General features: G+C 42.9%; 1 protein-coding gene across 5 annotated transcripts in view; it reads left to right on the plus strand.

Annotated features, from left to right (window-relative positions):
* GRIA1 (glutamate ionotropic receptor AMPA type subunit 1) overlaps window positions 1–15,100 on the plus strand; it is a 120,428-nt gene that overhangs the window by 65,547 nt on the left and 39,781 nt on the right. For all 5 annotated transcript variants that reach the window (XR_010723192.1, XR_010723193.1, XM_066197509.1 and 2 more), the window contains exons 6-7: window positions 8,627–8,788; window positions 11,257–11,424. Coding sequence is in view for 3 of the 5 variants with exons in the window: in XM_066197509.1 (XP_066053606.1) it covers window positions 8,627–8,788; window positions 11,257–11,424 (330 nt within the window). In the remaining 2 variants the exon portion in view is untranslated. The remainder of the gene's footprint in view (window positions 1–8,626; window positions 8,789–11,256; window positions 11,425–15,100) is intronic.

The following is a 15,100-nucleotide window of genomic DNA, read 5'->3' on the forward strand; positions in this document are numbered from 1 at the left end:
CTATCCCTGCTAAAGACACAACCTGTCTTGTCTCCACAGCCCTGCCTGTCCCACGAAGGTCTGAGTGCAACCTCCCTGCCAGGGGAAGGGTTTTTGTGAGCATCCCTGCCTCTCCTCAAGCCAAATTTGGCACTGTTCATGGCTTTTGCAAACTGATGAAATCCTGGTCTTTAACCAGTACCCATCAGAGTTACCCCAGTTAGCTTTTACCAGAGCTAACCTGGATATTTATCAGGTGCACTGGCACTGTAGGTTTGCAGTCTTATCCCTCTCTCATCCCCTCTGGAACTCAAACAGATTTGGCAACTTTAAGAAGTGTTTGTTTTTGTGAGTCTTATTTTCCTAAGCTTTGTTCTCAGCCTTTGAGATCATCAGTTCTAGCAACCACAAAGAGAAAAAAACCCCACAGTCAATACTATCAGAGGAACAAGCTTAGAAACTTCTGGGATTCCTTTCTTTTGATGTTCAGGCTTTTTGCCCATAACCTTGGCTTTGTGCGTCTGTTTGTCCTATGCCATGGATGTGAGCTGACTACTGTCAGTAGTGGGAGAGCATCAACTCTCTTGGGCAGAGAAAAATCCTTGTCATTAAATAAGTGACATTTTTGTGACCTGTCTTTAAAGGAAAAGTATGAAACACAGCTGCCACATAGAGTGTTTCAGCCTCTTTTTTTCTTTCCTGGTGCATTAGTCCATGTTGTTCTTTTAGGAAACGCTCTTTTTTTTTTTCCTTTTTTTTTTTTTTTTTTGGAAGATGTATAGATAAGTGTACGAGATTGCTGATGGCAGGGGAAGCAGGGAAAAGTAAAGATAAAAGCAGTATTGATTAGTGAAGGTAAGGACTTTTTGCTGTGCCATTCCACACCAGCCTGTGTCAGCACTGAGTTGGGCCATGGGTAGTTTCCCTTTGCTGGCAGTCGTGGTGCTGCTGGAGGTTACCAGTGATGCCTTAAGGGACCTAGAAATAAAACAACACACTTTTGAGAAAATATCAGTATAGGAGGTAATATAAAGGTTGGTCTTTATTGGAGGCCTCCATGGGCAGATACAAAAAAATGTCCACAAAATGCCCACTACCCTACAGAGTGAATACAGTGTTATAAGTTAAGCAAATTAGCATAATTGATAAAAACCACCAATTAGGAGCACAAGAGGTGATGCAATTTCCCCTGGTTCAACTGTCTCTAAATCCTCTCCCCTCAGATAGAAACGAAACTTTATTTATGAAAATGTGACTTGAAGAGCTGTTTTTCAGCCTTGCTTCCCAGAGAAAACCAAGATAGGATTGGGGCCTTGGAATGTGTTTTGTCTTTCTGCCTAGGGAAAAAGGTGGGGAAAAGTACTGGGAAAATTAGCCATGGATACAATAGGCCAGAGCTACAAATACCTCTGTAAAGAATATAGAGAAGATATAGAAGAAAACAAGCAAAAGTCATTTGGCATCATTATTTCCCCCAGCAGAGCAGCTTTGTCAGCAGAGTGGCTCATGCAGGAGTCAGACCCGATGTGCTGGGTTTATTCCGTTCACCTGTGGGTTGGATGGGCAGCTTTGATTTTTTGCACCCTAAAAAAGAGAAGGAAGAACTTCTGCACCACCAGGGCTGAGACTCAGCAATGTGAGACCCACACCGGGTGCAGAGAGTGGAGAGGAACCCTCCCAAATTTGCCATCCACAGGCAGAGAGCAGCTCCCCCGGGGCAGTGCAGGACACCCACACCTGCAGCACGTGCTGTGGCTGTGCTGGGGAGGGTCTGTGGTGCCCAAGGAAGGTCTGTACCTGCCCCAGCACAGTGTGACCTGTGCCACTGGCCATGTGTCGATGGCTCTATTCCCTGCTTGCCTGCAGCTAAAACGTTGTATTTCTGTCTCCTATCAGCTTGAAATCTGCTGTGTTTATCTGGGTCCCCCTCAGTTCTTAGTGTTGCCTCCTGCCCCCTGAAGTGCTGCTGACTGGTGGCACAAACAAGGTCAGCAGTGCTCAGGTGTGCATGGCTCGCTGATTTTAAACTCTGGCTTGGTGGAGTTTCCAGAAGGATGTGTACAGCATCACCTTCTCATCCTGGCAAGGTCTCAAGATGCCTGGTCTTGCAAAAATTATACTCCTTCATTGGAAAAAGATGTTCTAAGCTACTTTTAGGGTTCTAAAGTTATGCCTGTTAGACCTTTCTTCTTCCTGAGAGTTTGGTGCAAGTAGGCTCATGAGACAAATTCATTTTCTGTGCAGAGAAAGACAACAAAAATATCTCAGTGAAAATTCTGCATTTCACTTCCAAACAGCTTTTCTGTCCTGACTCAAAAATTATCAAGCATAAGAACGCCATATAACATTATCTCATCTGAATTACTGATAGTAAAAGACACAGCAGTGCCCTGAATTAAATTTTACTTAAACTCGAGTGTCTCATGTATAAGAAAATTATCTGATTTGATACAAAAATTGCCCACACAGGAGAATATGAACAGCAACCTTGGGAGGATTTTTGCAGTAGTTAATGAGGGAAAAAACATGAGTGACTTACTGTGGCTTAAAAAAATCAGAGCATCAGGTGAGTAACTGACAGCTTATATTACAGCTATTGGAAAGGAAAATGTGTTTGTTTAAATTTCAGCAAAATGGTGTTAAGCTAACAGGTTTCCTCAGCCATTTGCAGTCTCCTAATCCATTACCCCAGCTCAACTGGCAAGTGGTGATGTGTAAATCCATAGTATCTGCCTCATGGTGACTTCATTTGCACTCTTTTCTAGTCAGAACATGCTTAGCTTCAGCTTCCTCGACCAGATTTATACTTCTGTTTGCTAGACAAAATATTCCATTACTGATGTTTTGATCCTTGTAAACTGTGATCAGGTCATCCCTTAATCATATCTTTGATTGAATTCATGGCATCTGCTGCTGCACGGCACATTTCCCAAACCTTTAAATCAGTTTATGCCCTGAAAGCTCTCTAATGCACAAACATCCACCTAGAACATGCCTTCCCCTGCCTGGACTGAGCCTTCTGACAAGATGTGTGTGGTCATTAATATCCACAATGCACTGCGGCTGCAGGATTGGGCAAATAACATCACAAAGCAAATCTGCTGGGCTTCAGCAAGGAAAAGTTGCTGTTCATCTCTAACCTCTCGTGCTTAAAATCTAGATTTTCCCCTGACTTGGTTTATTTTGTGTCTGCAGACAGGAAAAAACAGTCTCATCAGGCTGCAGGGTTGGGAAGTTGTCTGATAGTGTCCCCTTCTCCTGTCTTTCTTTTCCATTTCCTCACTTATTCTAAGTCACAGTGAGGACTCACACGTTTTGCTGCTGCAATGGGATTTGACACATTAATAACTCTGCAGAGGAGAAGAAACCCTCTCCCACTGGAAGGCACACTGGAACGAGACTGGAGCAGATGGGCTCCTTTTTGACACACCCTCCTTATTAATACAAAGTGATGGGAGTGAGGAATGATGCTTCACTGGAGAAGTTAAGCTTGAAGATAATTTGGTGTATTAGAGATGCTCTGTCTGGAAACGCTCGATTTCTTGCTCCCTGCAGTAAGTCACTGGTGTACCTTGGAATGACAGGAGCCACTTTGTATTCACTCAGCTGATCTACAGCCATTCAGAAGCAAAAATTTTCCTTTGCAAAGTTTCTTATCATCGTAAAATCTGCTACATGGAAGTAGTCTGGCATTGCAAGTCATGCATTTAAACAGAGCTGGGCCAGTTTCCCGATGCTGCCACAGGCTTCTGTGGCACCCATCCAAGCTCAGGGTGAATTGTTTAAATGCTTTTGGCTTGAAAAGGAGTATTTCAGTGTGCAACCCATTAAAGAAAAGAGAAACCAGACTCTAGTCTCTTCATCCCAGACAGATTTAAAAAATCTGATACTCCTCCCTGGGATGAGGGGGCTCTGTTAGCTTCAGCCAACAAGCCTTCTCCAGGCAGTTCAAGAGAAAAGGGTGTTCTTCCCTCTCTTCATTCAAAACTGAGTTTTCAGTCTCAGGGGGAGACCTGGAGAGCTCAGAAGATGCAGCAGGAGGACACAAAACAGCACTGTTTCTCAGGAATTTGTCTGTCTTCAAGGAGACTCTCTAATGACCTTTATCCCAGGAAGAGAGGAGGCTTGGAGCACAGGCAGGGAGTTTTTCAGTTGGGCTGCAGGGTGGTTTCTGAGCTGCTGAGCTGCAGCTCGCCCAGAGCTCAGCCCGTGCCTCTGCAGCTTCAAAGGCATCACAGGAGGCACCTGCAGGGAAAGGGCCAGCAATTAATGTGAGCTCCGTGAAAAACAAAGAGAATCTGGAGCTGTGGGTGCATTCCCATGGGCTGGGATGGTGTCCCACAAGCAGCTGTGCCATCAAGGGTCATCAGTGTGAGAAGGCAGAGAATTAGGACAGTGATATATGAGAGTGAAAGGAGAGATGCAGGGAAGTCAGAGATGCTCCGGATTTGAGGAGAGTCGTGCACAAAGGGATGAGGTTTTCCCTACACTGACAGCTGCCTGCACTGCCCACTCAGTGTTCTGGCTCCTCAGAGTGTCCAGGGTATAAATTAGGAGCTGGTTCTTTTCTGGAGGGACTTTCTTTTCGAGGCAGATCCTTCGTGGACCACTTAATCAAGATGGATTCATGAGGCCCATTTCAAGTCATCAGTCTTCCTGCATTATGCATTTCCTTTGATGATTGAGCCCACAAGCAGTGGAGAGGAATATAAATGTGTGACTTGCTGACGCCTCTCCCAGCAACCAAGGCAGAGAATGGGACAGTAAAACAACCTTTGGCTGAAAACTGCTTTCAGTTTAGGAACAGCATAAAGGACAGATGCATCAAGGAAAGCACAATGAGGATAAACCCCTTCCCAGTACTGTTTTCTATCTGAAGCCACAAAGGTCTGTAATAGCTGCCCATATTATTTCCTCACAGCAGCACCCTGCACATAATTGCTCTGCGAGGTTCATTAATGCAGAGAGGAGCCCCTGGTATGGGCTAAAGAGCAAGTTCCCTCCTTTGAACCCAGCCTGGCTGCTGCTGGAGCAGTGTGATGCAGATGCTGTGAGTCAGAGCAGGCTGGAGGAGGGAGCTGCCTCAGCCCATCAGCTCGAGGGGACCAGATTTTTGTGGTTTATTGTCAGCCTGCTCATTCCGTGGCATTTGGAGAGAGCCAGGCGTTTTCCAGGCATGTGCAAGGCAGGAGGCCACGTTCTCTGGTTTGTTGAGGTGGTTTTGTGAAGTGAATTTAAATCAAAGAGACAGCTGATCCTGCCATAGGGTGGCTGATGGGGTGGTTTGATGGTTCCCAGGGATAGCTGTGCCTGCAGGAATGTTGTCTTCCCTGGAGCACCTCCATCCTGGGCACTGGCCCTGCTGCTCTGGGCCTGCTTTTCCTGGGGTCTGGAGTGTGAGTTCCTGTATTCCTCCTCTTCCTCTCTGGGGGATTTCAGTGCTGTGTAGGGAAGTGAAGTCTGATACCTGCATGTCCCACAGACACATCTCAAATGCTTCTGGTGTCAAGAGCTTGAAGCAAGTCACGCACAACCAGATTCCAGGGGCTCAGCTCACTTCCCTGAACTGTGCTCCAGACACGGCTGCTAAGTGGTTTTTTTTTCCGGTATCCCTGGCAAATTTCAGAAACAGTTTCAAAACCATTTGATCACTCCATGGGACCACACGGAATGCATCCTTCCAGCACTGTTTGCTTCTTGCTGTGCCTGGTTGGGTGACAGAGGGAAGCATTTCTGGGCTAGTTCTTTCCCAAACTGGTTGATAATAGACATTTTACTTGAAAAGCACAGCTGCTGCCCCTCAGTCATGGGTTACAGACTTTCCTTAGCCAAGTTTTAAGAATTTATTTTCTGTTTCCTATATATGGCCAACTGAAAACTAAATAAAAGATTATTTTTTTTATTTTTGCAATATGTATCTATAGTTAGTAAAAAGTGACAGATGATTGGTGATTTCTTTAGTTGCAAACATTGTAATTCTCCTGTTCTCCTGTTTCCTACAAGCACTGACTGATATCCCAGAAGGATGGATAAGCATATTGAATTCCTGCTACCACTCTGTCAATGGAAGCATTTTCAAAACCCAGTCTGCATAACTTTTAATGGCTTTTTGTTTATATGTTTGCTAGCAAGAATTCACCTGCTCTGGGAATTATTTGCTAAAATATTTGACCTCTGGATTTCCCTGTTCATTGGCTCTCATGTTCCCCAGACCTGCTCTGAGCAGATTTCAGTGTGGTGATTAAAATTCCTTTGTAATTATGAGCATTCTTATAATGTCCTTGTGCTGGGGCATGTGAAGGAGGGATAACAGGTGGAAACAATTATTTCAGTCATTGATAGCAGCCAAAATGCAAAGATGTCTTCAAGGTTAATGATGTCCTCTATGGTCCCAACTGTCTTAAATGATTGGAAAATCTTCAGAGGTCTCCACACTTTTTAAAGAACCTGAATGATGCCAAAAATCAGTGGGGAAAATTTAGCACAATCTTCAGGAAGAAATAATTCTTGTCATCAATTCAGATTATTTTAAAATTTTATGCAAGATGAATCCCACTGAATATCATTGAATATTTGCTTCAGTTTCAGAATGGTTTTGTTTGGAGAAAACAGTGAAATAGCGTGGTTTCAACCGCTGCTGTCTCATCACTGCTGTCATAACTTTTATTTTTTTTACTTTTCCTATTTAAATCTGCATTCTGAGGGGGCTTAACACACCAGTCATCTTATTCATACTCTGCAGAGAACTTGGACTTTTCTTCATGCCTGTGTAGGTCTCCCAAAGAGGAGCTGGTTGCACAAACTTCAAGTTGCTCTGTGATAGTTTCTTTTGACAGATCTTTTTCCCCTGAGTACCTCCCAGGAGCAAAATGTCACTGTAATTTGGTCCTAGCCATGAATAACCAGTTGGCAACCTGTGAGGTCCCTCTTACTGAACCTTAGGAACGCCATGTGTCAAAACCCACTTGGCCTGAAATGCATTAAGATGTCAGGGACAATTATCCTGCTGCATTTCCTATTCATTAATCACAGCACTGGCTTTCTGGAACCCCTATGCCAGCAATTACCAACAAGATTGATGTGGGTTTAACCAGTGTTCTGAGGAGTATGTACACACAAAATACCACTTTTTTTCTTTTAACCTAAATCACCATATTTGAAGCAAAACAAGCCATCTATTTAGAGCATCTGTACACCAGTATCTGATCCTCAGCCTTGTAAGTGGATGCCAAATTGCCTACAAAATGCTGGAAGAAAAAGTGTGAAAGCCTTTAAAGTCATTTTTGAGTCACTTACGACTTCCTCAGACTGACACTTTTATGAGAGGGCAATTTAGTCTTTTCCTGGCAGGGTCTATTCCCAAAACAGTTTCCATCTAATGGTTCGATCCTGACTTTGGAAGTTGATCAGCTAATTAGCTCCCTCAGCCTGTGAACAGAGAGCATCGTTTTGGGAACCCGATTGGTGTTTTCCTGAAAAGGATGCAACATTTTTTAGCTCACACCATCGCGGTGTGTCTGAGAACGAGGAAGGGAGAGAAACCCAGGGGCAGGCTGAGGAGGAGCCTGCAGAGAACACTCAGCAGCAGGGCAGGGGGAAGGCAGAGTTCAAACCAGGTCTTCTGCTGCTCAAATGACAGTCCTCTCTTTCATCTCCCCTCATGCATTAAGGTTCCTGATGGTGCCAGTGCCAATAATTGAGTACATCTCTGGTGCTTGTGTTCCTAAAGAAAAAACGCCAGAGCCCCAGCCTGTCCCACACACAGCAGGAGGGCACACCCGCTGTCCAAGCACCTCTGCAAGCAGCCACAGCAAACAGTTCTGCACAGCTGCAGATTTGGGATCAAAGCTGGGGCACCAAGAAATTACCCCTTCCTCCGTATTGCAGTGTGTCTCTAATTAATTTTTCACCTCTGACTCAAGGGAGTGACTAATTGTGCAGTGCCACCCTGATCAATACACATGTGTATTTGCACACATGTTCATCACATGCAGAGAGACAGAAGTAGAAAAGAACAATAAGGAAATGAAAGAAATGTATTTCATTAGTAATCTAAAGTCTAGAAAAGCACCGTCTTTTCTCCCAAATGAGCAAATTCTATAAACTGGCCTTTCTAATTGTAATACTCCTTTAAGAAGCTGACCAACCAGTTCCTTCCTGGTCTGCTGAAAGTTCACTGTTGAGAATTTGTTTTACCCTATGGACTGTGATCTGAAAAGAAGTAGCCTATCCAGTGATGACTGAGTCCATGAAAGTTAGGGCTGGGTGAACAATTCTGTATAAAATTTAGAGCTGGTTGACAAATACTTTCTAATATATTTTACAAATTTTGTTCATTTCATCCAGCATTATTCAGGAGACTTTTTTTCCATTACTCTGCTAGCTTTCTTGAAAGTGAGCAGTTGTTAGTATGATTTTTTGTGTCCCTGGGTGGTGACTGCAGGATATGACCAGTTCAGAACCTGTGAGAAAAGCAAGTTCACACCATGGTTGGGGAACTGGTGTCTCTCCTGAGTTGGACATTTCCTCTCAGAGGGAAAATATTTCTCCTGAGCTGTCTGCCATATTCATACATAGACAGGATTCCTCCTTCCCAGCTAGATATGTCTTCCTCTGATGAGCTCCTCCTGTTTCTCTCCTGTACCAGGGATTCATGGACATTGACCTGACCAAATTCAGGGAGAGTGGAGCCAATGTCACTGGCTTCCAGCTGGTGAATTACACAGATACTGTTCCTGCCAGGATCATGCAACAGTGGAGGAATAATGATGCCAGAGAGCATCCACGTGTGGACTGGAAGAGGCCAAAGGCAAGTGGTATAAAAAAGTGCATTTCATTTGGTTCCATCTGGCTCAGTTCAAGTTATGCTCACCTCTTTGTAATCACACGTGGCTCTTTATTCTCACTTGAGAAACTCTCAATATAATTATGAACATTATCTGTTCCATTTGCCTTTACAGGGTCTGCATTTTACTAGGCTGCAGCTAATGCTCCTAAGAAATACACAATTTAATGTATTCACTCAGTCTCCCAGTTTTCACCCCCTCAAAGCTAAGAATTAAATATCTCATAATGTTCAGTACATAAAAAACAAAAAGCCTCATTAAGTCCTTAACCTTTGACTTGTTTACAAGATATCCAGTGATAATAAAGTCTTTCCAGATGTTCTTTTTCAGCATTTCAAATCAGTGTGTACAACAGAGGGAAAAAGTATTTTAATTTCTGACACAGAAGGCCCTGAAGCTGTTGAAGGATGAGTGGAGGGAGAGGTTGTTTTTTTCTGTTTAATATTTGAAAATGAGTATATTTGTGACAAGTTGAGAACAACTAAATCAGGTGATCATAGAAAAAAGAGTTAACACTAATGGTTCTTGCCAAGAGTTTTACACTGCTTTCTGTACCAGTTTCTGCTTGAATAAACTCATGTTTTGCAGAATTTTTGCTGATTGTGTTGGAATTTTCTGGTCTCCATCTGTGACCAGAAGAAGTCCCTTGTTTCTTGATTTCACGTAGCTCACATTTACACAGTATAATGTGCTCCTTAAAAGTTCAGGTCAATGCTTCTAATTAAACACAAATGCTTGGGTAACAGGTGAATGACTTTTAGGGCTGAGTCTTCTTCAGGGAGTGAAATCAGGAGCTTCTCCTTCACTTCCCAGCTGTGAAAGTCAAAACCAACTGTTAGGAGTCAACAGGGCAGTGGAGATTACAGGGAGAAAGATGCTGTTGAACTTCATAGACAGGAGGTGACGACAGTGTTGCCTTTTTTTTTACCTGGAAATGAAACTCAAGGTAATTTTAGTAAGGAGCTAATGTAAGAGCAGATTTTTATTTGAAGGCTTTTGGGGCAATTATGGAAAGATGTCCACAAAAGCCTATCCCCACAGGGATGGGTACATCTTTATAGGTTTTAGGAAATTAACATAATTGATAAGAAGCACCAATTAGGAGGACAAGTGGTGATGTAATTTCTTCTCAGGTCAAGTTTCTTTGTTGGAGTCCTTCTCTTGGCACTAGCTGTGCTCTGTCCATGAAATGTATCTCGAAGAGTTATTCTCAACCTTGGTTCCCAGGAAGAACCAAGTTAGCACAGGGCTTTGTACTTCTCAGGGCTTGGAGCTCTGGAATTTGTTGGGGTTTTTTTGCCTAGGGAAAGGCTATGGAAAATTACTAGGAAAATTAGCCACTAATATAATACGCTACAGAGCTACAAATGTATGTGTGAGGAACACAGGGGAACATATAAAAGGAAAAAAAGGCAAAAAAACAAATGGCATCAGAGCAAGTCACCTGAAACGTTACCCTGAGCTACATTTGAAACTCCCAGGGGTCCGAGCTCAGATGATCAGACCCCTCTGAGTTTCTTCAGGACTCTGCCCCAATGGCAACTTGATAGAGAGAGGCAGCCTTGATCCAGTTTTCTGGAAAGGAATTTTAATGGTACGAAAACAACAAACAATAAGGTGTACACTGTATAAGAGCGAACAGGAACAAGGCAGTAACAAGATGCCAAAAATCCCCAGGCCAGGGTCAGGCAGGGGTATTTATACACCCTGGTGTGGGAGGGGAGTTAAGGCTGGGTCTGAGGGAAGAGTCCAACAGGGGAGAACAATTAGGAATATTAAAATTCCTGCACCAAAAATCAACCTATGGTAACACAAAGAACGAGGAACCTTCCAGTAACGATTTGCATGCTTGAGCTGAGGGAACATGTGAGTAAGCCTTTTGCTTGCTGCACTTAAAACAGGGTTTCCCATGGAATTATTCCAGGGTTTTCCTCTTCCTCATGGGAAACCGATGCCTTAAGCTTTAGCTTTCATATTTGCAGATTCTGTGCTGCCTAGGGATATAGTTTTGAGCCTCATATTAAGTGTCAGTAAGCTCTCTTCACAGAGTAGGTAGACAAAACAAATCCTTTTCTGCTGAGAACCAAGGACAATTTTCAGACCTACAAGCATAAACAATGGTGGACTGAAGGGATGAACAAGAAGGATGAAATCTCACAACCTGAAGCTGTAATTGGACAATTAAACCTCAATATGCAAATGGACCAAAACTGATAAAAATATAAGGTTTCGTGACCAGTCAACCATTTTGTGTGTGACTATTCAGAGTGGGCCCTGCCTGCAGCCTCGGTCAGGCTCCTGTCTGGCCCAAGGTGGATCCTGGAGGCCTTTCAATAAATCCCTACATTATTCTCTAGCTCTGTCCAGTCTCTCTTTCAGGTCAGCCTTCCAAGGCATCAAAACCACAACCTACACACCTTTCTCTTTGCAGTACACGTCGGCGCTGACGTACGACGGGGTGCGGGTGATGGCCGAGGCCTTCCAGAACCTTCGGCGGCAGCGCATCGACATCTCCCGCCGCGGCAACGCCGGCGACTGCCTGGCCAACCCCGCCGTGCCCTGGGGACAGGGCATCGACATCCAGAGAGCCCTGCAGCAGGTGGGCACACCATTCTGGGGGCTGTGTGTGTGCCCGAGGCTGGGGGAGGATGGGTGGGCAGCGGCAGAAGCGCCGACGCCAACCGCTCGGGATGAGGAGGAGCTCTGATCCTTCTGGAAAGCTCAGGGGTGCACCCAGCAAACTGCTTTTCCTGGCCCCATCCAACGTGCCCTTGCCTGTCCTAACTTCTGTTGTTGTTCTAAAGCCAAAATATTGTCCCATAAAATCGAGGGTCCCTGTCTTTATGTTCCCCTCCCTAAGGCACAGTCCTGCTCAGACCGTATTTTCTGCAGATTATTTGACTCTCTGTGAACTCAGCTTCGGTTCCAGCCTGCTAATGAATGCATGCGAATTTTGCCTTATATGTTGACTGTCACCAAAATGTTCTCAAAGTGCAGATTATAGCTTGTTTCATGCTGTGAGGACTCATAAAAGTCTTAAGAGCAGCCATTTAGATAGTTTATTCCTCAAATCTGATAGTCTTTCATTTTTTTCCTCCTGCATAAAATTTAGATTTTTGAATAAACAAAAATACAATATGAAACTTACAGCAAGAGGGAAAAATAATTCACTCTTATCAAAGACTTACCAAGGTAGAATAGTTTAAAATTTCATTAAATTTCAAGACTGACATTTACTTCTAGCACTTTTCTTTCTTTTCCTGACAGAAATAGATGGATTTCTTGCAAATACTGCTAGTTCAGTGTTATCCAAATATAGCTTATCCCATCTTCTTTCCTTAACTGTGAAGAAGGCAAGAAAACTAACATTTATTTGGTTAATTTTTTATCACATGTAAAGTTCCACAAGTATTTTGTTTTGATTTAGTTTTGGCTTACTGGTAAACAACAATTCCTTTAAAACCAAGTCTTGCATCTGATTTGATTTTATTGCTTGGATTCAATTTGTTCCCAAGCCTGTCACTGACTTTCTGCATGACCTTGGGCAAATCACTGTCACAGCTTCTCCAAGCCCTTATAATAAAATCAGCCTCCCTGATGCATTAGGGAGATAGGTTACCTAATAAACATGAAATACTTGGAAGTCTTCTGATGAGCAATAGCTGTTCCAACATTTTTCTTTATTGAATTTATGAAAATAAGATATCAAAATTAGACAGCTAGAAAATACAATTTTGAGTGTGTGTTGGAAAATCTCCTCTGAAGTTTCCTTATGTCTTCATTAAATAATTTCAAAAGTCTTAATTTTTCAGCTGGATTTACTTTGGGTGAAGAACACAAAGACCCATTTGCAAAAGTTGCTTCTTTACATATGAAAAATAATAATTTTTAAAAGGCTTGGCCAGTTCAGTTGTGATGGTCAAAATAAGACTGAAACATGCAGGGCAAGAAGCCTCCTAGCAAAAAATTTAACTATGAATTTGATAATCTTCCAGTATTTAGTAATGTAGCAAGAAAGAGGCAGATGGAAATGGAATAACTTATTATAAGATTGAAGGTTTGAGTTATCCCTTCTGTAAAGACTCACAATTAAGGCAATTCTTACAGCTGTTCACATTGTGTTTTTTCTTCGCCTCCCATTTGTCAATGCCTAAAATTTTACAAGCTTTTTAAAAGCAAAAGGTTTCTCTACTTGCTTCTACTCGAACATCTGGAATAAGCTCCCAAGTTGCCTTATTCCTGTTTAGCATAGGTAGGAACCACAGAAACATAAAAAAAATTTAGGTTGGAAGATCTAAGATCATTGAGTCCGAACATTATCCCAAGTTCTTTAAACCACTAAACCATGTCCCCAGCACTGCCACGTCCACACATCTTTTAAATCCCTCCAGAAATGGTGACTCCAGCACTTCCCTCCCTGGACAGCCCGTTCCAATGCTTGACAACCCTTTTGGAGACAAAATTTTTCCTTATGTCCAACCTAAACCTGACAGAACTTGAGGCCATTTCCTCTTGTCCTGTTGCGCTGTCTGGAGGAGTAGACTGACCCCCACCTCACTGCAACCTCCTAACCAGGATTCATGGATGGCAGGAGCAAAGATGAAAAGAAATATGAAGCATTCTTCATTTTTTTAAAAACAGAAATCTGGCATGTTTCAGGAGAATATATGTTTTTATTAGAGATAATTACCTTTTTTCTTTTTTTTTTTTTAAGGAAAAAGCCCACAAAATATTGCTCAAAACCATTGCGCTAGGGTTTCAATTGTACTTTGAAAAGGTTATGATAATTTTAAAGAAATTCTTTTTTTACTCTTATGAGGTCAGCACATCTAATAAGCAGAAAGCTAGACCCTATCTGCTGACTAACCCTGTAAAACAGAAGGCCACAACAGCATCCTTCTGCTCCAGATGTCCCAGCAAAGAGCCACATGGCCATCCATGTCTTACACACAAATGCACTTAAATGCTCCATGTCTCCAGTTGACTTGAGTGGTTCTTAGCACTATTGAAGTCAGTCCTCATTGTATTTTGCACTGCATTTTTACATTTTGTATTGCATTTTCGCATTTTGTGTTGCATTTTTCATTTTGTGTTGCATTTTTGTATTTTGCATTTACCGTCAGAGGATGGTGAATGACAGAAAAGTTGTGCTGCATCCTGCAGCATGGATAGCAGAGATCCCTTTTGCCGTTTCAGTGCCACATGGATATCACAGGATTAAGATTTCATTCACTCAGATAGAAGAAATTGATGCTGTAAACCTGCCTTTTAGTGCATACAAAGCTACAAATCACAGGCACCTGTGACCTGAGCTTCAGAATCGGTCAGAACCTGAAAAGAAAACCAAAGGAGACGTGAAAAAAAGCAGGCTTGGGAGTGCTTAAGACAATGGTGCTTTTTCAGCACATCTATTTTTTATGGGCATGTTGTGTCTTGTGAAAAGGGAAAAGCATGTTTATCCAAATGTCACCAGGAATACCTCTTGTTTTGAAAGAGCTTCAGAAAATGCTGGCAGATGTTCATTTTCATGACAAACCTTTGTTATAACAGCTGGAAAACAAATGCGGTTTTACCAGATTAACAACAGATTTCCTCTGTAAGGATACAGCCTCATTTCTTCACCATGGGTCTTTATTCTGGGGGTCTCAGGGTATTTAAAAAGGCTGTTAAGTACCTGTCCCCATTTTGCATGTGGGAAGACTTCAGTTACAGGGACAAGAGTTTTGTCCAAAGGAAGTGGAAAGGCAGAGGAAGAGCACTTCTCTGGGTGGTCTCCATAGAAACCCAAACCTGCACTGTTTTTCCCATGTTCCTGGTCCCCACTGCCTGGCCCCCACAAAATGTGTGATTCCAGCCAGGAGCCCTTCTCCACTCCAGGCTGGGCACTTCTGCAGGAAGGGGAAGTTGGGGATGTGGGATGTGATGTTTACATCACTTCACTCGGCTGTGTTATCAGCAGAGATGTATGGTTCAAAGTTTCCTATGCAAATGTCAATGCTAAATTGTTGGATTTTATTAATCTGATGCAGAGGCAATTAAATTTGCTTAATAACTTATAGACTGCTCTCTATCAAAAGATGATGGCTGAGAGCTGTGGCCATGGTTTCATATTTCCTCCTGATTTACAGTTCCTGATTTGAGCTGACAAATTCTTTACCAGATCCTGACTCCAGGTCAGATTTAGAAAATACAAAACCCCACAAACTCAAGGAGTTCAGAGCTGATTTAGCTCACTGTCACATCCCAAGAGGTGATGGACTCACATTGGTGATCTA

This window comes from Chamaea fasciata, unplaced genomic scaffold, assembly GCF_029207755.1.
Source record: "Chamaea fasciata isolate MVZ Bird 193981 ecotype frontalis unplaced genomic scaffold, bChaFas1.0.hap1 SCAF_15, whole genome shotgun sequence".
NCBI classification, from domain to species: Eukaryota; Metazoa; Chordata; class Aves; order Passeriformes; family Sylviidae; genus Chamaea; species Chamaea fasciata.